At 32.6% G+C, this 23,102-nt stretch overlaps 1 protein-coding gene across 3 annotated transcripts; it reads right to left on the reverse strand.

Moving 5' to 3' along the window:
* Positions 1–22,321, reverse strand: LOC106078954 (uncharacterized). 3 transcript variants are annotated; one of them, XM_056038397.1, is made up of 17 exons: positions 22,240–22,321; positions 20,996–21,160; positions 20,301–20,431; positions 19,472–19,604; positions 18,618–18,686; positions 18,102–18,208; positions 16,485–16,569; positions 11,230–11,484; positions 10,755–10,849; positions 10,233–10,349; positions 9,278–9,338; positions 7,990–8,100; positions 6,390–6,454; positions 6,214–6,285; positions 5,498–5,600; positions 3,828–3,894; positions 1–2,587 (listed from the first exon to the last, which is right to left on the reverse strand). In XM_056038397.1, the coding sequence occupies exons 2-17, from the start codon at positions 21,146–21,148 to the stop codon at positions 2,472–2,474; spliced, it is 1,740 nt and encodes a 579-aa protein (XP_055894372.1). In that variant the 5' UTR covers positions 21,149–21,160; positions 22,240–22,321; the 3' UTR covers positions 1–2,471. The 3 variants fall into 3 exon arrangements, with proteins under 3 accessions (XP_055894372.1, XP_055894373.1, XP_055894374.1); XM_056038398.1 differs by lacking the exon at positions 7,990–8,100; XM_056038399.1 differs by lacking the exon at positions 3,828–3,894.
* Positions 22,322–23,102: the final 781 nt, after the last annotated feature.

A 23,102-nucleotide genomic window follows, 5' to 3' on the forward strand; every position in this document is an offset into this window, starting at 1 on the left:
TTGTGGTTCTAAATTTAAATTAATGCATTTCTAGTAGGTTGATCGTTGTTAAGTATAGATTAGTTGTCTGAATTAGACATTTTTTTTTCTAGCTTTTAATGCCTATAGATTTATATGTCCTTTTAAAAAATTTTTATTTAATACTTGCAATAATGTAATAATAATAAAACAAAACATTATATTTGCTAAATGAAAAGAGTTAATTGTTTTAAAATTTACTTTAACATTTAAAATTTCTACACATTATTGATGGTAAATTAATATTGTTGAAACCTTCTAAGCATCAAAATTTAAAGTGTGAAATAAATTTGCAATAATCAACTATCAACTAAAAGATACAAAAGTTGATTGGTCTAGCTAAATAACACCATTGTAGAATGTTAATTAAAAAATAAACAAGGTGAAGTCATAAGATCCTGCTAATTTTAAAGTGAGAAATATAATATCTTACTGTAGCTTAGCCAGTTTAATCATTTTCTAAAACTGCTTGTTTAGTGTACATATTTTAATAATCTGTCAGTTCAATTAATTTGTTTCTGTTGACTTTAATGAAGAAAAAACAACACCATGATTTTTCTAAATTGTCATTTAAAATTGTTGATCTTTGAAAATATTTGTGTATATCAAATTTTTTTTGATCATTTGAAAATAATTACAAAGTATTTTTCTTTCAAATGTTATCTTCTCTACATTTTTTTCCTGTTTCTAAATAATTGATACATTTTGAAAACACATTAACATAGTAAAGCTTTTCAACATTTTGAAAAATATGTCTAAATCAAAATATTATATGTACATTTACAAAATAATGGATTAAAATGTAATCTGTTTCTGGTTTAAAAAATTGTGTATATGTTTTAGATCCAGGCCACAACTGATCCTAACCTTTTCAAATAGTTTCAAAGTATAATATTTTAATGGAAATATTTTGTTAACAAATATAAAATAACAAAACATCCTGCTAATGCCAACTGGTTTTAAGATTTGTTTTCACCAATTTGAAAACATTAATAAACTACCATTAGAGAATTCCTAATTCCAATGGAGGCTTACAAACAGTAATGTTGAATTTAGACACTCAAGACGGCTTGATTCAGTAAGGAAGTTGTAAGCAAGTTTGTGAACTATTTAATTAACACATCTTAAAGTACTTCTAAATAAATGTTTATATATTTGATAACATAGCAATCAATTAAACAATGAAATCCTCTTATGTCATAAGCTATGAAGTGTTTATATCAACTTTGATTACAATTAAATCCCTTCTAAACTATTCCATTTTTGTTTTTCTACACTGAAGGATAAAGGATGCATTATCTAGATTGGTTTAAGGTTTAAAAAGAAGTTAAGTTTATTTTAAACATTTCTTATATCTTATATAATACAGACGTTACTTCAAAAAAGAAGATGATTACGTCCTACGCGTCATGCATTTAGTCATGCACATTAACCGATGACTTAAATTCAGCCAAGTCACTGGTTTTCCTGGCTAGCTAAGGCACGCAACCCATTCCATGCTCTAATAGCACTAGAGAAGAAGGAGTATTTGTACAAATTTGTCCTAGCATATGGGACGAGGAATGTGCCTTTATCTTTGTGTCTTTCAGAGTATTTTATTAAATTTTGTTTTTGTATTTGAAGATTATGGTTCAGTGTTTTATGTATGTTTGCTACTTTACTTTTGAGCCTTCTGTCCTGAAGGCTTTGTAAATTTAGTGATTTTACTAAAGGTGTTACTCTAGTCAAATGTGAATATTCGTTTGTTATGAATCTCACTGCTCTATTTTGTGTCTGTTCCAGTTTCTTAATGTTTTCTTGAGTTGAGGGGTCCCAAACGGAAGATGCATATTCTATTATTGGCTTTGGTTTGCCATGAATAAAATAATTCTTATTGATTTGTTTATAACCACAACAACAAAAACACTGTTTAATTTTACTTTTAACGACAAAACAGACAAAAGACATGATTGACATGAATTACAATATTAAAAACCATATAAGTAAAACAAAATTAAATAAATATAATTTTAAAAAGCAATTAAAAAAGAAAACATGTATATAATTTTCTGGGATGGGAGAGGGAGGAGGAACAAGTTTTCGAGAGAAGGCCATTGTGCTGCTTTTAGGTGGTCAGCAAACACAACTAAGCTGGAGTCAGGATTTGAACTCAAGCCCCCTAGATAGGTAGCCAAGCAGTTCTTGTCACTTAGTCACATCCCACCTTATAATACAAGTTCTTGTAAACATTTTTAAAACAAGGATTTTTAAAATTTGTCATCAAAGCTGAATTAATTAAAAAAATTATTGAACAAGAATTATTATAAGGTATAACCAGAAAGGGTTCAACAGATATGGAAATAGAAAGTTATACTGTATGGTATGTAAAATCAGATTATAATTAAGGCTACATAAAGAAAATGATTCTACAAAGTATTTCAACTTTCATTTATCTGCTAAGAAACAGGCTGACACTAATGTTTCTGTAAGTCAGTGATAAACTGGTCCACTATGGACTCCAACATATGAAGAGGAACACTTCCGCTGGACAATACACAACGATGGAACTCTTTCATGTCAAATTGGGTGTCTGTGTAAAAATAAATTAAATATTAATTCATATTAAAGCCAACAAATTATTCGATATAGAGTGCAACACAAAAAGGTACAGCCTACTTAAAATCTACTTTTAATACTGAAATCAATTCTAGGTAAGTATATTGTGTACATAATTATTGCTAAGGCTACATAAAGGAATACATAGCATAAGCCACACCCAAGTTTTTACAAAAAAAATAAAATAAAAAAATTAGTGAGGCTTAAAAAACAACAAATCATTATTTTTTAAATTATATTTTGTAGCAACAGAATGGCTATGGTGCCATTCTACAAGCTTATATCTGGCTATTGAGATATATAAAAATGGTGTCTAGTAGTGCTATTGCCACTAATTCTGCAACACTAACACAGTGTTTCTCAAACTTTTTTTTTCACTAATGCTTCATCAGATCACAAAATTTATTTCATTCTTCCTTCAGCATGATTGGGAGTCAGGAGAGCACTGTAAGCCCAAGTGTTTACCTGCATACTTAGCTTCATAAATTCATTCTGGCTTCTAAAATTCACTATTTCTCCTAAGTCTAATAAATTCAAAGTACTGATCCAATACTGATGTGTGAGAGACAATCAAGTCAGCAGAGCATGAATGTTTGTATTTGGATAATTCATGGTTAAGATCAGTCTTGTATTCATCAAAAAATCTTGTAGCAGCCTGGTTAAGCCTATCCAAAAGACATCAACCAAACAATGACAAACAGGAGATAAATTTCACCATTCTGAAATAATGTCACTTAATATTTTTTGGTAACATTTTTATTAATATTGTTTTTTTTCTTCTTTAATATTTGTACTGAATTTTCCATTCCTTGATAGTACAATGTGCCCTCCTTGGTGTGGGGGAAGGGGGCACACCTCACAGTTTAAAAAGCACTGCACTAAAATATTCTTAATAATAATATTAAAAATGCCCATTTTAAAGTTTCGTTTCTATAAAACATAAAACTTCTGTAATTATGAAATATGTACCATTTTATGTACAAGTATGTTGAGCAGACTAAAAATAAAATATTTGGAAACTAATGTAAATAAACAGCCTTCCAATCTGATTAACCTTTCAAATTAATACAACATTAAGCCACAAGTAAAAACATTGAATAGACTAGATGTACATGTCATTTCACCCAAACTGAAGAAAATATTTGAAAATACAATTGAGATTATATCAAATATAAATGTACCAATACATTTTTTAAAAAAATCACTTATTGAACCTAAAGTAACTTGAGCCTTTTGCCTCAACTCCTTCAGTTTAATTTCTCCAATTTTATAAGCACAAGCCTGAAACAAATTTACATCTAGCACTGTATATAAATATATATATATATATATATATATATATCAACATAATAGCGAGAGAGATGACAGTCTACAATCAAGTATTTTGACCTCTTGAAATAAATGGAAAAGAAAATTGCCTCCTTTTATCTCAAAATTTGGAAATCATTAAAAATAAAATGATGCTACACATAATTGTAAAAATTAGTAAAAAAAAAAAGACAATCAAGTGAAAAAAATCTATACGCTTATTTAAATTTTGAAGTTATTCAACAGGAAACAGGTAGGCTAAAAAAAAAATGTTGGTTGAGCACTAAATCTCCTTTCAGAGTAAGAAACCTGTGCTTATATACTAACAATGTCTGCTGATGTTTTTATTTTAATAGCTGTCTAACAAAAGGTAATTCATTAAGTAGGTCAAGGCTGTCTGGTAGTGTAGTATGGATTGTCATCTTGATGGCCCTGGGTTCAAATCCTATCTCCACCATCCTCCATCATCCTGTAGGAGGTCTGGGCTAGAATGTTATAATCTTCAGTTCTGAAGGAACATCCAAAACATTTAAGGAAACAAAAAGTCACTATGAAATCTTACAATCATCCCAACTACAACCAAATAATACCCGACCCTGAACCAATTCTAAATATTATTTTTTTCTGTTTAGATTAAAGTCAGTTGAATGAAATAATATGTGATTGAAGGTAAAAATTGTGACAAAGCTCCAGTAAATAAAAAGAAGATAACGCCCTTCATACAGATCATCCCTTGCCCTAGTGAACATTGCACATGCACTCCCCTGACTTGTCTCATGGAACATTTATCAGCCATCTCAACTAGTGCCAGTGGGAACTCTTCTTGATATATAATGTTATAAAAACCTGAATTTTTTTTTTTATTTGTTCTCTCTACCTTCTTTTTTGATCCACAGAATAAAATAAATAAACTCTTAAAGTGAGAATGAAGAAAAAATAATAATTTTATAAACCTATAAAACAGAGCAAATATAGTGAAAGGCCACAAACTCATTCGGTTCGACAATCATGTTCAAGATAATACTAGCTTTAATCAAGAGGCAATATCACATTTGACTCATTATGAATGCCTCAATATCTCTCCTCTAACTCCCACTAGTGTCCTTGCCACTTATAAAAAACGTTAAATTTAATATGATATGTCTATATAAATATTTTAAAAATCTAGGTATGAGCCAACTTATTTAAGTATAAAGACACAAAGATAAAGGCAAACTCCTCTTTTCATATGCTAGGACAAATGTGTACAGCTGCTTCGTCTTCCCTAGTGCTATTAGAGCATGGAATGGGTTGCCATAGCCAGCCAGTAAAACCAGTGACCTGGCAGAATATAAGTCATTGGTTAACATGCATGAATAGATGCATGGCACATAGGACATACAGGTAATCATTTTTTTTTTAAGTAACATCTGTATTATATAAGATAAAATAAGATGTCCCTTAGACCACTCTCATTGGAAAGAATTTCTTACAATAAAACTACACTTCATTTCAAATCAATGTTTTCCTAATTTAGAAAATGTTTGTGAAAAACAAATTAACTGAATATTCAAAATTATCTGACAAACTAAAATACCTGTCCTGGCCAAGTGATATATCTGTCAATTTCATTTGTCACTTCACTTTTCAACAAGAGTGTGTGGGCCTCCATATATTCTACAGCTTTCTCTTTGCTCCACCTAAAAGAGAATTTAATTTAAGTATTTATGTATCAATTCTTTCTAATTATCAATTGTCATTAAAAACTAAATTACAAAAATAAAACATGACAGTTAATATCTATTTCAAAGTCAAGAGCAAAAAAAGGATAACTCTTATTGAACTTGTGGTGTCATGAGAAATGGATTATGCATGCATTTACTTTGTCCATATAAACTAGTGTAAATAGAGAAACCAGAAATTTCTAATCTAGATCCATGAGCTGTTGGGTCCAACATATTATAAAGCAAGAAATATGTTGGTATTTTATCCATGAAAGTAAACTTTAAAATATTCTGAATCAGTAAAAAAATTAAAAGCATTCTAGTCCACCATTGTGTGTGAATACTTTTCTTCAGTTTTGTAAATTCATTTCATTACTTGTGTAAGTTATTTTATAAGTTGTGCAAATTATTTTTTTAAGTCACTTAAATCATTTTCTTCAGTTTTGTGTAAAAAAAAAAGTCACAATTACATATTTTCCCATGATAACAAGAAAAATACCTTTAAAAAACTGTTTTATAATTTTGTTTTTAAAGGTAAATAATAATGAACTTAAAAAAAAGACAACAGTGATATAATTTATTTATTTACCCTAAGGCATGAATCCCTGTATCAACAACCAAGCGAGCAGCTCTGAATATCTCAAAACTATTGCGACCAATCCTGTTTAATAAACAAAAAGAAATATCTCTATTTTGATGAGATCAAGGCAAAATTTTAGTGCTTAAATATAACATAATTTCTAATTTTAACATCAACAAACTTACTGATCAAGTCTGCTGTCATAAATGTTTAACTCCTCACCAAGAAATTCAGAGTATAAACCCCAACCCTGTAATAAAAATTCAAGAAGATGAGAAGTGAAAAATTTTAAGAAGCAAAATGTTAATACAGAAATTTTATTTTTGTTTTAAGGTGAACATCTATCTTTGAATTGAAGAAGCTAGGCCACTCTGCCCTCATAGGACACAAACAACTTATAATTTCTGCTGCCTTGTGGCTAGACTTTAAGATGGAATGAGCTTTAGGAGTAGACCCTGAGAAACTTAACACATACTGATATGCCATGAATGTTCTTATACCACACTCCATTGAGTACTTCTGCTGATTGAAAAGGGAGATAATTGTGTGGTCAGGAATTTTTTTAACCACAGATTATCTGCCTTTATCAGGCTTTCAACTTAGATCTCTGTTAGCCAAAAGTTGTTTTATGACTTTTGATGAAAAGTAAAAATCATTGAAAAAAATGACATTTGTTTTAAGCTAATAAGAAAGCTTCAAAAGAATCAATGCTCAATGAGTTCTCATCATAAAGACATCAAAAATTGTTTGAGCAGCATATGCTTGTATTATTGTATCCAGCTAGTTTTATGCTTACTTAACCCTGTCTGCATGACATACCACTGCTGAAGTTTTTGGGTTGTGGTCTTTCTATAAATAAATGGACAAGTGGCATGCTGTAAATACTATGACTAAATTGGCTTGTGTTGAAATATGCCTAAACTAGGCAAGCATGTGTTCCAGAGAGCAGGGTTTTCAAAAATATATAAATATATGCTTTAATATTCTACTATCATTTTAATTGCAGCTGTAATTAAAAGTACAATAAATTTGTTCTATTGAAAATAGAAGGCTGAGAGGTTAAGCGCTTGGCTTTTGAACTTGGGGTCCTGGGTTTGAATCTCTGGGAAGACTGGAATTTGAATTTCAAGATTTTTAGGGTGCCCCTGAGACCACTCAACTCTAATGGGTACCTGACTTAAGTTAAGAAAGGTAAAGGCAGTTGATCATGACGCCCTTGCTCATTAACTATTGTCCAAGAAACAAATGACCTTAACACAATCTGCCCTATAAATTGTAAGGTCTGAAAGGGAAACTACTTGTATTAAAAATAGACTTGAAAACATATATAAGGTAATTTTGCTGTCCTTGTATGAAATTTCTAATTGCTTAAGTAAGTAGATAGAGGTGAAAATGAAGTTTAAATCTAAGTAAAAAGTCAGGATTTATTTATAGTGAAATTTTATAACAGCAAGCAAATGGGAATTCAGTTTGACTACAATTGTCAACCTTTGCATAACTGCTATAACAATATAAAGTAGATAAGAAATGATATAGATGCAAATACAAAAAGCATAAAAAAACAATAACATTGTTCTTATGTACTTTTTATTAATGATGAATGTCCTTGAAACACCCTGACTGAAATTGGAATAAAGAAGTTTTGAAATCTTTCTGTTGTAGCCTTAATGGTGCTTATTAATACCCTACAGAAGTGTCTATTACCTTTAGGGTGGTTGGGGAATGTGTTTAATCCTAAAGTATGAAAGAAGGATTTAGACAATGTGTGTGTATATATATATATACCTCTGCATAAGCAGTGTGGAATGCAAACTTTCCAGGTGATAAATAGGCTTTGCCAACCTCAAAATTTCTGCGGAAGTCTGGGAGATCAGTGGCAGCTAGCGTGTATATCCCCTAAAAAGGGAAAAATTAAAAAAAATATAAAAAACTAATTGAAAACTATTTGATCTACATATTTTTTCAATTATCTCTTTCAATTAACTAAATAGGGAAAAATAAAGCCAATTAGTTAAACAGGTTTATAACTTGGTACACAGCTACGGATAATTTGATCTTCTAAAGGTGGTCTGCATTAAGTGGGACAGCCATGCATCCAACTATCTCACTATTGAATGTCCTGCATTCATCTTAAAAGTTATCAATGACCTGCTTCTAATTTAGAATATTGCCAACATTCACATTTCCTTCTTGATCCTTATTCTTTGGAAACAAATGTGCTGAATTCTGGTTGTATTTCATACATAACATTTTAACAACATTCCATACAACATTTCTTATTAACGAGGGGCAGCATGTCAGTGGTATAGAAGTATCTTCTGCCATTGACCAATTTGGTTCAGAAATGCATGGAAAGAAGCATGCACATTTCTACTTTAGTTTGTTGGAAGAACTAGAAGTGATAATTGTAAGCTTTTAGTGAAAAAGAGATAAAAATGGTTGAATTAACAATGTTAATGTTTAAAGCCTTCAATTATTTGAATTAAAAATTCCAATTTAGATCAAGGACAATGAGTCATTAGAAGAGATTATATGTGGAAACATTTGTTTCCTTACACAAGATTTCATTTTGGAACTCTAAAAGACATTGATCTAAATGATTTAAAATTTAGACAAGATTTTGGATTGAAATTCCCGCAAGACAATGATCCAAATGGTTTAAAATTTCCTTCCTTTTCAGAAGAATTCTGTTCTTTATAGAATAATACAAAAGATTGTTGAGTTAATTTTAGTGTCTTCTCTTCAGAGAACACCATGTGGACCCTGTGGAAATACACATTTGTTTTGTTTTTTTAAAATCATTTTTAAAATGTGCTTATAAGAAATAGAGATAACTGCTGTTGAAAGGACCACTGCTTGATAATATCAGAGCAAAGTCCCCCCCTTCTTTTTTTTTGTTCCTCATGATTCTCATGTGTCTTATTTTCAGCCCCAAATTATCTGGTCAACTTATACTTCTACATTAAAAAAAATATTTTTACTTAAGAAATGAGGAACTTTTCCACTACTGGGAAACTAAAGACACTAAATTTTCATTTGGCCATTCAGAAGTAGAAAAAATATTTTTGTCAACCTGTAAATGGTGTCCAGGCTCTCCTTCATGTAAGCTTAAAGCAGGCAATGTAAAAGGCAGACTAGAAAAAAAAAAGATGAAAACCTGACAGATACCATGTGATAAAAAAAACAAAAAAATATAAAAAATGTTTTATCTTTAGATTCTTTAAATATTTATAGGACATGTTTAAACACCATCTTATTAAACTTGATCAAAGTATGTATCAACACTTTCTATTTTGCGTATAATATCATTTTGATAAAATATGTATCCACTCTTTTTATTTTGAAGATAAATTAGTTTTGATTTGAGTCAAGATTTGGGATGTATTATTTTTCAAAGTATACCCAGAAAAATACATTTATGTTACACAATTTTTTTAATGAAAAAATCTGATAAGAAAGAAATTTATTTGTTTAGCTCATTCCAATATTTATCAGAAATTAAAGCAAATCTGTATTTACTTTTTTAATGAGCCCTCCATAACATAATAATTGCCAACTAAGGTAAACCTTTAAGCATATAATCTCCTTTTCTAATATTGGCATCCACAATTGGGTCAGACAATATAGGCTACTTCCTTTCCTATCTATTATTTTGAATTTTTTCATCCATATTGTTTTTGTAAAGTAGTTACGCTGAGGTTGTCAATTGTAGCCAAACTGAATTTCCATTTGATTGGATCAATAAAATTATCTTATCTTATTAAATCCTACTACAAATGTTTTAAATATGGTTCAGGTTTTTCATTGGCATATAAGAAACAAATCTATAAAACAGCTAGATAATATTGAAAGTTATTTTTTCTCATTGTGCCATAAAAAATTTTGTCTTATTTTTTCAATATTTTTTAACTTTCATTGATAAGATTGAAAACAATTTTTTTTTTTACCCTGCTATTTTATTTCAATCTTTCAAATTTCCACTGGTTAGGGGAGTTAGGAAAGAATTCTTTCTTCTTTAATATGCTTACCAATCCTCTGGATTGTGATTGTTGATGTAGTAACAACCACTCCTGGAGCCATCTGGTGTTCCATTATAGTAGAAACCAGCAGGTGAATTCTTCATAAAATCTGGAACTGGTTGTATACTGAAAAATGCAGATAAGACAAAAACTATAACAAAAAAAATTCTCTTATTTTACTTTCCCAATTAATCAGTGTAGTTTTTTTCTGTAACTAGAGAGGTTACAATTGAAAAAAGAAATTTTAACATTTTCAATGTAAAATTAATGAAGCTTAATACAAATAGTTGATTTCTAAGAAAAGTTGAGTAATTGAATCATAGTCACAGTAGAACATAATTATTTTCTCTTTTGAATATACACGTTTGTTTTGGAAGACAATGGATGCGCCCAAATGAATCACTGGTTTTGGTTTTGTCTTGAAATGGGGTTGTGGCAGATTTTGCCACAGTTCATGCATGTGTAAATTGAATAAACAAATTGTGTTTGAATAAATGTTTGTAATCTATAAAATAAGGTAAAGAGACCAACCTCATTGGCATATCTGGTAAATCTTTAAATAGCAATGAAATTTTGGGCCTTATTTTGTTGTAGCACAAGTTTCTAACAAACTCCAAAACTTCTTCCTGTAAATCAAAACCAAAGTTTAAATAAACAACAAGAAAAAAAAATATTCTATTATTCAGACTATAAATAGCAATTTGAAATACAGTGCATGTTGAAGTCAACTTTTTAACCTTGCATGTCACAAGTAAAGCTTCTCAGGGAAAGTGTCTTTTACACAATACACAAATTAAGAAAAAGAATGTCAGAATGAGAGGAAATGTCTAAAAATAAATTTAAATTGTTTCGTGTTTCAATCTATGATGTAAGATATATACAAATCTAAAATTTTGTTCTCTCACAGATGCAATTAACTTTGTAGCTTTCTAAACTAATTAGTGAAAAAAAAAAGTAAAAAAGCTAATATTTTAATTTCTGGAAACTATAAATAATCAGCAGTTACCTCAGTAGTAAAAAAATGTTTCTGTCTTTTTTTAATTTCAGCCAAAATATCTGGTAAAGTTTGACCAAGGCCTTCAGCTTCTGCCAATTTCAAAATTTGCTCTTCAATACGAGCTACCTCCTTAAGACCGAGGTCATGAATTTGCTGAGGTGTCATGAAACAGCTCAGGTGATAGTCCAAGCATTGCTGATACCACTGGTCACCATCTTTAATGGAACTAATGCCTTCATTTGGGCGCAAGTTATGGAAGTATTCCTACAAAGAAAGAATTTATAAATGTGTAAGCCAAAGCTTTATCTGACTGCCTGAGCCATCACCTTTTCTCCAACTTAGGTTGAACAAAGAAAAAAGGACCTATTTTTACTTTCCATGTATGCGAAATGACCAAGCCCTTTTTATGCTAGAAACATCAGTAATTAATTATTATAAAACATAAATTTTTGTAGTTCTCCCTATATGTTTTCATAAAACTAACACTCTGGCTGGTTAAAAGGAAATACTCCTCAATACTGAAAAGAGACGAAAGCTGAGCAGGTTTGGTCATATTGTAAGACTATCAAAAATCACTTTAAGATACATTAGAGCATGAAGAAAGTTTTGTCCAATGAAAAACTGGCTGGATAAAGTAAAAGAATGGACCGGCATGTCTCTTGATATCCTGCTAAGAACAGCTGCGGACCAGGAAAAGTGGAAGGATTTTGTTACACAAAAACTGTCACAGTACCCCTGCGATGAAAGTCAAGGAACAGATGATGATGATGAACATCAATAAAGCAGTCTTAGTCTTAGTTGTTATATCCTGTAATCTGTAATTGTTGCGCCAGCAGGCAGCAGTCGTGTTTTTTCGTCTCTCGTTTTGGAAGATTTTTGTGTTGCTATTTTCTAGAGCTAAGTGATCTTTCTTATACCATTAGATTTGTGTAGATTTCGTCTATAGATTGGTGTATTTAGTTCGATAGATTTAAGTCAAGTTAATTAAATTTAATTAGTTTTTGTATTCATTTACTATCCTTTAGTTTAACCATGGTTTAACAAGCATCTATATAAACAGTAACAGAGTGATACTCATAGCCCGAGGGATTGATGTGCTTGGTAAAATCGTGTACCGTGGCCACTACATAGCAGTCGCAGCGCAAACCTGTGTGTCATCAGTCCTAGTGTGTCAAATCACCGTACTGGAGTCATGGACGCTAATCTATTACGTCGCATAGGACGCACATGTGTGTTACTCAAATCACGACTAGACAGCGAGGTTTTCCGAAATATTCGTCGACTTGGCATCGGGCGTAAACTGCCGACAGTTCGTGGGTCTAGGGCTGGGCGTCTTATTCGCCTATGGTATAACCTACCGCAATTCAACTCAACAGATACATGTCACACAGTTTCCAGGACTCTTAACTGTGTTGTTAACCCCACCCCTACCCCTGTCATTTCTTCTACGACAGAGTTCAGCAGTTCCCTAGTAAACTGTTTTATTAACCACCCCACCCCTATTGCTCCTCACACAACAGAGGTCAGATGTCCCCATCAAAAACCTATAATTCGGGATATTACTCCTCCGGTGTCTTCAAAATGTGCTACGCCTCTGGTGACTATATCCTCCAGTCTGCTTAAAATAATGCACCTCAACGCCCAGTCATGCAGTAACAAAGCTCTTGAGCTTGCAGACACCATCACTGATGATAGCTACGACATCGTTTTCCTTAGTGAGACATGGTTTAAAGAAGTTGGTGATGAGCCAAGAACCACTGAGCTAACGCCACCAGGCTTTCTTTTAAAGAGTCTACCTCGAAAAACAGGCAGCGGAGGGGGCTTAGCAATACTGTACAGAGATAGTCTAGCCAAGTATGTAACAATAAGACCTGAAAGCTCAACGTACACCACCTTTGAGATGTGCGAGTTTCGCCTTTCCCACCACAGTAGAACACTGACTTTTATTTTCCTGTACCGCCCACCACCAAGCAAGAGAAATAAATTGACAACAAAAGTTTTCATCGAAGAATTTCAAGACCTCCTTGACAGTCACATATCAACAAAAGATCTATTTGTCATAGGCGATGTGAACTTGCATTTTGACAGTGAAAATGAGACATACGCGATGTCGCTGAAAAATGCGCTAAAGGATCGCAACTTAGACCAACTGATAAATGCTCCGACACACGTCAAAGGCCATACTCTTGACTGGATTGTTACAAATGCAAGTGAGCTTGTAGCCAAACTCAATGTCTCAGACCGCGGCTTGTCAGATCATTTTCTCGTAAACTTTGAAATGCGCCTATCAAAAGCAAAAAGGCCAAAGAAAAACGTGACTTCCCGTAAACTTAAAGCCATAGATATTGCCTCCTTCAAAATGGACGTGACCTCTTTGCTGTTGCAACAGAGCAACACAGACGTTCTCAGCAATTACAATTCTTGCTTGAAAAAGTTGCTGGACAGCCATGCACCTCTTGTCACTCGTACAGTCTCAGTTAGGCCATCTGCACCCTGGTTGACGGAAGACATAAAGACTGCCAAACTTATTCGCCGACGTGCCGAACGTACATTTCAAAAGACAGGTCTGACGATACATCGACAAATATACATACGAGAAAAAAACAAGGTTAACCGTATGATTAGAGACGCAAAAGCTAGTCATATTCGACAAAAAATCGAAAATTCTGATTCTTCAAAGGAGCTATTCAGGATCACCGCTGAAATGTTAGGGGGATCAAATAACGAACGTTTGCCGTCATCTATCCCATTATCTGAACTTCCTGATTCCTTCAATAGATTCTTCATTGGGAAGATTGAGCAGATTAGAAATGACATGCCATCCCTCTCATCACAGCTTGACCACTCTCCAATTTTTCAAAATACTCCTTTTTGCGAGTTTCAGCGTGTATCTGAAGATTATGTCAAAAGTACTATTTTGAAGATGCCAAATAAGTCATGTGACCTTGATCCCATTCCAACCTCCTTGCTCCTTGAATGTTTGGATGAGCTTGTACCTACAATTACCAACATTGTGAACTCTTCACTGACTTCAGGCATTGTACCACAGCAATTTAAGCATGCACTTGTCAGGCCCTTATTAAAGAAATCTAGTCTTGACCCGGAATGTCTAAAAAACTATCGCCCGGTTTCAAATCTTCCCTTCCTGTCAAAGCTTCTGGAGCGCATCGTGTTAGTGCAAATTCTTTCTCATCTTGAACAGTACTGTCTCTTGGAAGAATTTCAATCTGCATATAGGAAGTGCCGTAGCACAGAGACAGCAGTGGTCAGGGTACTAAACGACTTACTTCACAATTCCGACAAAGGCCACATATCAATTCTTTCTATGCTGGACTTGTCCGCAGCCTTTGATACGCTAGACCATGAAATTATGATGGCCAGATTCTCTGCAACTTTTGGTTTAGCAGGAGTCGTCCTAAAGTGGCTTGGATCCTACCTGACGGAACGCACCCAAAGTGTCGTTGTTAGCGGGACGGAATCAACAAGCTTACTTTTGAAGTACGGAGTACCCCAAGGATCAGTTCTAGGCCCAGTACTGTTCACTATGTACACATATCCACTCAGCGGTGTCATACGGCCAACCGGCATCTTATACCATTTCTTTGCCGATGACTCACAGTTATACGATTCATCAGTACCCTCAGAGGTGTCGCATCTGGCAGAGAAAATCAGTAGTACCGTTGCAAGGGTGAGCGATTGGATGGTTGAAAATAAACTCAAGATGAACGAAGACAAGACAGAAATAATTAAGATTGGCACTAGGAACAATGTCTCAAAAGTTGAAAGCACAGATTCTCTCTTTATCACGAACTGCCATGTTCCTTTTGTCCATGTAGTGCGGAATCTTGGAGTTTTCTTCGACTCAACACTATCTTTCGACCCACACATAAATCAGCTCTGCAAAGGTCTTTATCTGCAGCTGCGCAGATTAGGCCAGATCCGACCATATTTAACAACGGAGTCAACAAAAACGCTAGCTGTGGCATTCATACTCTCCCGCCTTGACTACTGCAACGCCGTGCTAGCAGGTATACCTGATGACAAAATAGCCAAGCTGCAACGTATACAGAACAACGCCGCTCGAATAGTCCTTAAAAAAACTAGACAAGATTCTGCTACTACGCTCTTGCGCACGCTCCATTGGCTTCCCGTGAAAGCGAGAATCGATTACAAGGTCGCCACACTTTGTCATCAGTGTATATATAACAATGAGATGCCCTTGTACCTTAGCGAACTGATTACTCCATATGTCCCCCCGAGAACCCTGCGCTCAATGGACTCAACGCTTTTAGTAGTGCCACGTTTCTCCCTCAAAAGCTACGGTCTGCGTGCTTTTTCAGTTCACGGACCAAAGGTTTGGAACTCACTCCCCATTGATCTCAGACAGACAACATGCTATACCACTTTTAAGAAGAACATTAAGACCTACTTGTTTAAAACTTTTTTAGATTAACTGTTATTCCAGCAATTGTGTTTATGTTTGTAATGTTGTTACAGCGCCTTGAGCCTACATTTTGTTTGTTAACAGCGCTTTATAAATAAAATTATTATTATTATTATTATTATCCTATTGAATTACTGGTTATTCTAAATATTTCTAACTAATACTTCCTTTTTGTTATCTTCTCAAAACATAAAATAGCTGCATGGATGTGTGTTTGTGTGTACAAAGTTCTAAAACTAAAATGACATGTATGTAGGACACATTTCTTTTGGTAATGGGTGGAGGTTAGGGATACTTGGATTCACTTGCTAAAGTAACAATATATGTACAGGATGCAAAAAATCAAACAAAAAAAACAACATAGAACCTATCAACTATTTGAATGTTAAGTATAGGGGCCAAAGGTATGTATGGAGTAGCATAGTATTGTGCACATTCCATTGGAGATAGGAAAAAAAAGTATCTATTCACGAATGTCAAGGCTGTTAGAACTCAAGGACTAAAGGTATAAGTAAGAGATCCTTAGCTCACTGACTGACTCGTCACAAATAACCAAAACCGTTGCCTGTGTCTCTATTTTCCCAAAATGATTTTTTTTTTCAATCTCATCACAGTAAGTTCTAAAGCTGAATAACAAATGTGTAATAACACTTTCTTTTATTCCAATTTTTTGTTTCTAAGCATTTAGATTACGGCATGTTAAGTTTTTATTTTTTCTACCCTTTTTGTTTTTACAAAATAGACAAGTTCTTTTTCAGAATCATTCAAAGGTGAGTAAAGGAGGAGGAATTGATACATTTGTCTGTATTACATTTCTTACATTTTCAATATAATTTTTCAATTTTTGAAATGCAGGAAATACTTGTGATGTCAGCACATCTTCGGCTTTAGATTTGAACTCATCTCTGAAATTAAACACAACAGTAAAAGAATATTTAGCAATGAAACCCTAAAAAGAAAAAAAAATTAGAGTGCATTAAAATTTGTCTAAATGAAAAAGATAGTACTGCTATCGAAATCATGTGAAACAAATATTTTACTGAAACATTTTTTCTATTTTTGTTGAAACATTTTTTGAGTATGAATTTATGAATACTTATAAATACAAAATGCATTTTAAGTTTAATAATATATTAAATACTGCAAGGCCTACAGCCTGCTATGAGTATTTTAAAGTGATAAGTGGCTATGTGCCAATACCATACATTTTTTGGACTAAATGTCAACAAAATTGGCACTGAAGCCAGAGAAGGTTATGCACAACAGAAATAGCTACAGGTGATATAGCAGTTTCTATCTCTTAGATTTACTGCTGACCAAGGCTATAGAACCCTAATAGTAGTTTAATGAAATCTTTATTGTTAGCAATGAAGACTATGTCTAGTAGAGCAAGTGAATATCCAAGGAGATGATGTATGGAGTAAATATGGCATAACTATGTCAAGACTGTAAGTCAGTTATGATAAAATAAAGTTAATCTATATAAAATAAGAAAATCTAACTGGACTTTGCTGATGCTTCTGATAGTGGCTTATAATGCAGATAAGATGCTTTAGGCTGCCTTTAATTAATGAAGTATTCATTATTCTCATGTCATATATACATATACATATATATTTTTTATTTTGTCTTCCATGACCATGATTGCCATGTTGAAATAAAATTAATAACTTGCTCTGCTCTGAATTAATTTCTAGGTACATATCAAGTCTAGTAGTTTTGCGTGGTCATTTGGTATGCGCTCTGGAATGTCGATTGGTAGTCTTAAAGGTCACAGGTTCAGACCCTGCCACTGCCATCCCACCACATCCTGCAGGAGGTTTGGGCTAGGATGTAATTATCTTCAGAATTTGAAGGAACATCCAAAACATGTAAAACATTTAATGAAACATTATGCAGGGCCTGAGTTTGAACCTGTCCCCTCAGCCATCCACTTCCATCTTGCAGGAGATTTGGGCTAGGACTTAATAATTTTCGTTTCTGAAGGGATGTTCAAAACATATAAAATAAACAAAATATAAATTTACTTTATTATTCATTTATTCACTTTTTGTTACAACTAACTTTTAAGTAAAAAACTAGAAAATGTATTCAAGTAAACAATTAATTAGAATGTCATTTTAAAAATCCAATTTCTTAATTCACATTCATTTCAAAACATCTAAAAGTAAACATGAATGAAGCTCCTACAGAAATAAGGATTCTTTAAATTAGACCAAACTTGGGGGAAAATGGCTGGAAATGACAGCAATATGGTTTCAACACATAAAAAAGTGACATCTATACCCACTGCCAAGCAACCACATTGAGCTTACTAGATATTACTTTAGTATCAAACATTGTTAATTTTTCCTTTTCAGGGACTAAATTATAAATTAATTTTTTTCTTAGATTTAGTAAATATTACCTTTTTTTACAATCTTTAATAGATACTCACAAATCAGTTTTTGAAATACTCTCTGGAGCCTTTGTAAATGGTTTTAATAGCTCATGACTCTCTAATGGTATGTGGATCAATTCATCTATCTGACTAGGAACTTTTGCCTGGGTGAAACAAACAAAGTGAAATGTAGATAATACTTTTGCATAACTATTTTCTTTTAACATCATAATGTATATTATGGATTCATTAAAGTTTGCAAAACTGCATCTCTCTTCAATGTAACATTAGCTTTAATTTAACCCAGTGTTTCTGAAACTGTGTTCCACAGAACCCTAGTGTTCCACGAGGCCTGAATAGATAGATGTTCCAGAAACTATTAGAAAAATTAACTAGTAGGCCACCATGTGAATTAATCTCTCTAAAAATATAAGCAAAGTGTTCCGCTAAATATTCAGAAAGTGCGAAGTGTTCCATTAAGGAAAAAGTTTGGGAAACACTGATTTAACCAAAAAACAAAACAAAAAAAACAGCAACTAATTAGTTGACTAATTAGACAAAATGGAGACCTACCACAGAAGCAGAATGTTGGACTATTTCCTCTCTTACACCTTGTCTCAGAGCCTCCTCTACTTGAGCAATCTAAAATTGTAACATAGAAAAACGTAAAATATTTTTGTATTTACAAAACAAAAATAGGAGGGTCTAACAAATTTTAACAGAATATAGTACTGATGTATCCCATCTTAGAAAAAAAAATTCTTTAGGATCTGAACTTTTGTACTATTTATAGAGTCTGATCAAATTCAGCAAGAAATAGTAGATTCTAGAAAAGCAACAAAATAAAAGGTTAAATAATATATAGAAATAATCTGATTAAAGTTTGGTTAAAAGCTATAGAATAAATTTGTAAATTATATAGAAAATTTTTAATGATCTTGAAAATATATGTTTTTTTAAAATAACTAAACAATTTTATATGCATAGCCCACAGTTTACTGTGGACCCTGTAAAAGTAAAGTAAAGGTTTAGTTCCCCTTTCAGACCATGTGGTCTATAGGGTAGATGATTTAAAGGTAATCTGTTTCTGTGACCTACAGTTAAAGAGGGTGTCATGTGGCCAGCACAATGACCAACTGCCTATACTTTTCCCCAACTAATGTTAGGGTGGACATCTGTGCACAACTAGGGTGTAATCATCTTCTTTTTGAAATAACGTCTGCATTTTATAAGAAGATATAATATATAAAAGTAAGAGAAAATAAGTGATAAGAACTCAAAACATATAAAACTTTACCACTGAGAGTAAAAACTCAAAACAAATCATATTCTCAGTGGTAAAGCTTTATATGCTTAGTCCACTTTTCTGTGTACACTGATGGAAAATAAATGAGATGCATAGATAAATATTAACACATAGAACATACTCTTTTTGGTAGATTTTCAAGCCTTCTAACATATTTCTGGAAATCTTCTTTTGTTTTATAATTCATGTAGGAAGCTATGATTTGATTGCAGTCATTGTGGATACCCTCCAAATAGTTGATAGGCATAAGATAACTGTGAAGGAAAGAAAATGACAACAGCGAGTAGACTTTTAAAAAGTGCTTTTTAAGTCTATAATAGTTAAAACTATTGTACAATGTTTTTTTTAATTTTCACTAATTTTTTACTACTCTATGTAGACCAAAATATTTTAAATAAGATTTAAATTAAGTAAAATTGTAAATTCCTTTGCTGCACAGAATCTTTTAAAAGTATTATAAATGATTCATTTGAAAATTAGACAATAAAAAAATAACTTTTACCATGCAAAATGTTTTACATGTTCCTTCAGAGTAGAAGATAATCTACTTCCTAGTCCAAACCTCCCACAGGACAATGGGAATAGCAGTGGACAGGGTATGAACTTACACATATGAATGAATTCAAACCTCCTCTGCCTTGTGGCTAAACTCAAGCACAGGAAGAGCTTCAGAAGACAGCTAGTACTACATTCTGGCAGAACCTGGGTTGCATGCTAATTCCACATCGTATGAGCTATTTACCATTTCTTTAGACCCAACAGCTATTTGGAAAGGGGGTAACAGCAGTGTTAGCAATATCCAATTGCACATGCCTAATTGTCTAATCTCGTTCAAAGTCCCAACCTGCATACTTTAAATCTCAATAATATACCACCACATAACTCAAAAGCAACATCTGTCAGGAAGCATTTAACGACTTAATAACCTTGGATTGAAATGAAATTCTTACCTTTTAAACTGTGATCCTTTTAAATATGACTGAAGGTCATCAATGAGAAGAGTCAAACTTAATGCCACTTTGTCTGAACAGGAACTGATGTCAATAGCTACAGCCTTGGCTAAGAAATCTTGAACACATTTCTAAAGAAAGAAAAGTTAAAATATGAGACCTTTTTTTAAATTTTAAATTAATTTAAATTGTGTATATCATACACTAATTAAAATGTTAATTACATAACATTTACATATCAATTAACATCATTCAATGATAGCTACTAACATGCTTTTAGCACAGATCTAGATTAATTTTAAGAAGACTATTTTTTTCAAGAAGAACTAGACCAATGAAAAGTCCAATAACATACACATGTCAACATAACATGCTGATTCTCACCTCAGGTACTTAAAAGTATATCATGTTTAGAGAACATCTTATAACTTATATATACTACTAATTCTGGCAGGTGAATAGATACTAGTCATCACTATCCAAACTATTAGCCTTTATACCTTTCAATAGTTCTTCTGTTGTTGTTTTAAATAAAAACATTTAAGCCCATTTTGAAATTTTAATTGAAATCTGCAGATGTATTAACACTGCTTATCTTTTTTTTGTTATGTAGATGTATCACTATTTTTTCTTCTATTGTATTTTAATATTAAGTTAATAAACATGAAATGTGTATTGCATATTATTAGTATTACCTCCCTTCTTGTGTATGCCTCTGCACTGATATCATCCCACAAATCATCATACTCATGAATGCCACAAAAAGAAGCCAACTCAGGGCTTTCTTTAAGTCTCCATTTCCAAACCTCATCACACAGGGACAAAACCAAATCATCACTAGTAAACATTTTCTTTCAGCTCTGGAAATGTTACATTTATTTTTTAAAATAAGTATGAGCATATATAATAAATATTAGTTTAATAAAAAAAAAAAGGTTTTATTGGTAGTTACTTCTTTTTTTTATAGTTGTTATTCAAAAATATTTGTTGCGGATCACATCTTCGTCGTTGCAGAATACTTTTTCAACAACTGAAATTACTGTCCATCAAATGCCTCGTAACGTGGGAGGAAACATTTATTTGGAGAAGATCTAATCACATTGTTAAGAAAATGTAAAAGCTTAATCACATTTACCTAAGCCAATGAAAGAAAAAAAAATGGTTGGGGGTCGCCGTCTGGTGGAAAATTGTATTAGGGGGTTGCGTTGCTAAAAAGGTTGAGAACCGCTGATCTAGATTATAGAATACATTTGGAAATTAAAGATAAAATGTCAATGCTGCCTGCCCCAGCCCTTCCCTAAATTAGAGATTCTCCATAAACTATAAGGCTAGTAAAATCTAGATCTATAGATATAATTATTCTAATTAATTACAAATTGTAACATCAGAAAATATTACTGATATGTAGTACTTTTTTATACTTTATATGTAGCTCATGTGCCTCCATATGTTTAAAAAAAAAGTTACATACTGGATTAAATTTAGTAGTTATCAAAGAAAATAACTTAACAATTGTTCAAATTCAGCATCAAATAGATCCTGGATTCTAGAACTAGATTCTAGTAAAATCTAGTTAGTAGCTAAAAAAAGAAGCCTGTAGTTTCTAAAAAAAGAAGCCTATACTACGACTACAGCCAATACTGGTAATACGTGGTAGGGGGGCCTACTAGACTCTATACTCTATAGTAGTCTATTAGTTCTACGTCACTACGTACTAGACTATTGCTTCAAGTTAGTAGCCGTGGAGCTACTACAAGACAAGTGTATTAACTTATTAAGTCTTAATCTAGATTACTTAATCTAGAACTAGATCATAATATAGATAGATTATTAATTTTAGATCTATTTAGAATACAATAAATAGACTAAACTTCAAGATTTACTAATTTATTTTACTAAAAATCATCTAGACTATACTATGTGACAGCAGACGAGATACCTGATTCTTCTACTTATTGACGCGTGTGCAGTTTTATATCTAGATCTAGTTCAAGGCAAAATGTTTGTTACAGTTAGTGAAACCGAGACTGTCACTGATATATATATATATTATGCATATATATAAAAGGATCTAGATCTATTTTAGTAATGGAAATACCAGAGCGAGAAAATTGTGTAATAAACGTGTTACATATTTCACGACTACCCCCCCCCCCCCCAACATATATATGAGAGGGAGAGAGAGAGAAAGACTCTATTCTTGATCTATAAAGCTAGCACGCTTTTTGTCATTCTAACTGTAAACGATTACCGGTTTGCTGTAAGCTTTTAAACTTTAATCTTAAACTCGTATAATATTTTGAGGTCACAAGGTCAGGAAGTGTATAATCGACGGTACTGTCAATTACATGTGTTATTTTATATTTTTTTTAAAATTTGTAGCCCGTCTGAACTAGCCCTAAACATAAGATGATTGCAGAGTTTCACATGGCCACGCAAACCCAGTTGCAACCTAGATATTTTTCCACATCTTATGCCGTTGTCCGTCTCGGTCTGTTTAAGTTTTCTTTACGCCTTCTGCGCCTGTCTTATACAAGGGCTTTTCAATGGGCCTCAAGTGTGTATTCTGCAGCCTAATTATTTTAGAAACTAACCCTCTATTCCTAGCATTCGAATAAGAATTAGCTTTAGGTATATTTCTACATAGAATCAGTAGGCTAAATGTCTTTTCCAGGGTATCGTAAGGTGTATCCATTTCCTCGACGTTGTCTCCCCCCTAACCTTTTGAGTTAACATCATAGACTAGACTATAGGCCTATATATAGTCTATGGTAAATATTGAATAGCACTTCCCCGTGTGTA

The sequence above is a fragment of the Biomphalaria glabrata genome, chromosome 8 (genome assembly GCF_947242115.1).
Source record: "Biomphalaria glabrata chromosome 8, xgBioGlab47.1, whole genome shotgun sequence".
In the NCBI taxonomy this organism is placed as follows: Eukaryota; Metazoa; Mollusca; class Gastropoda; family Planorbidae; genus Biomphalaria; species Biomphalaria glabrata.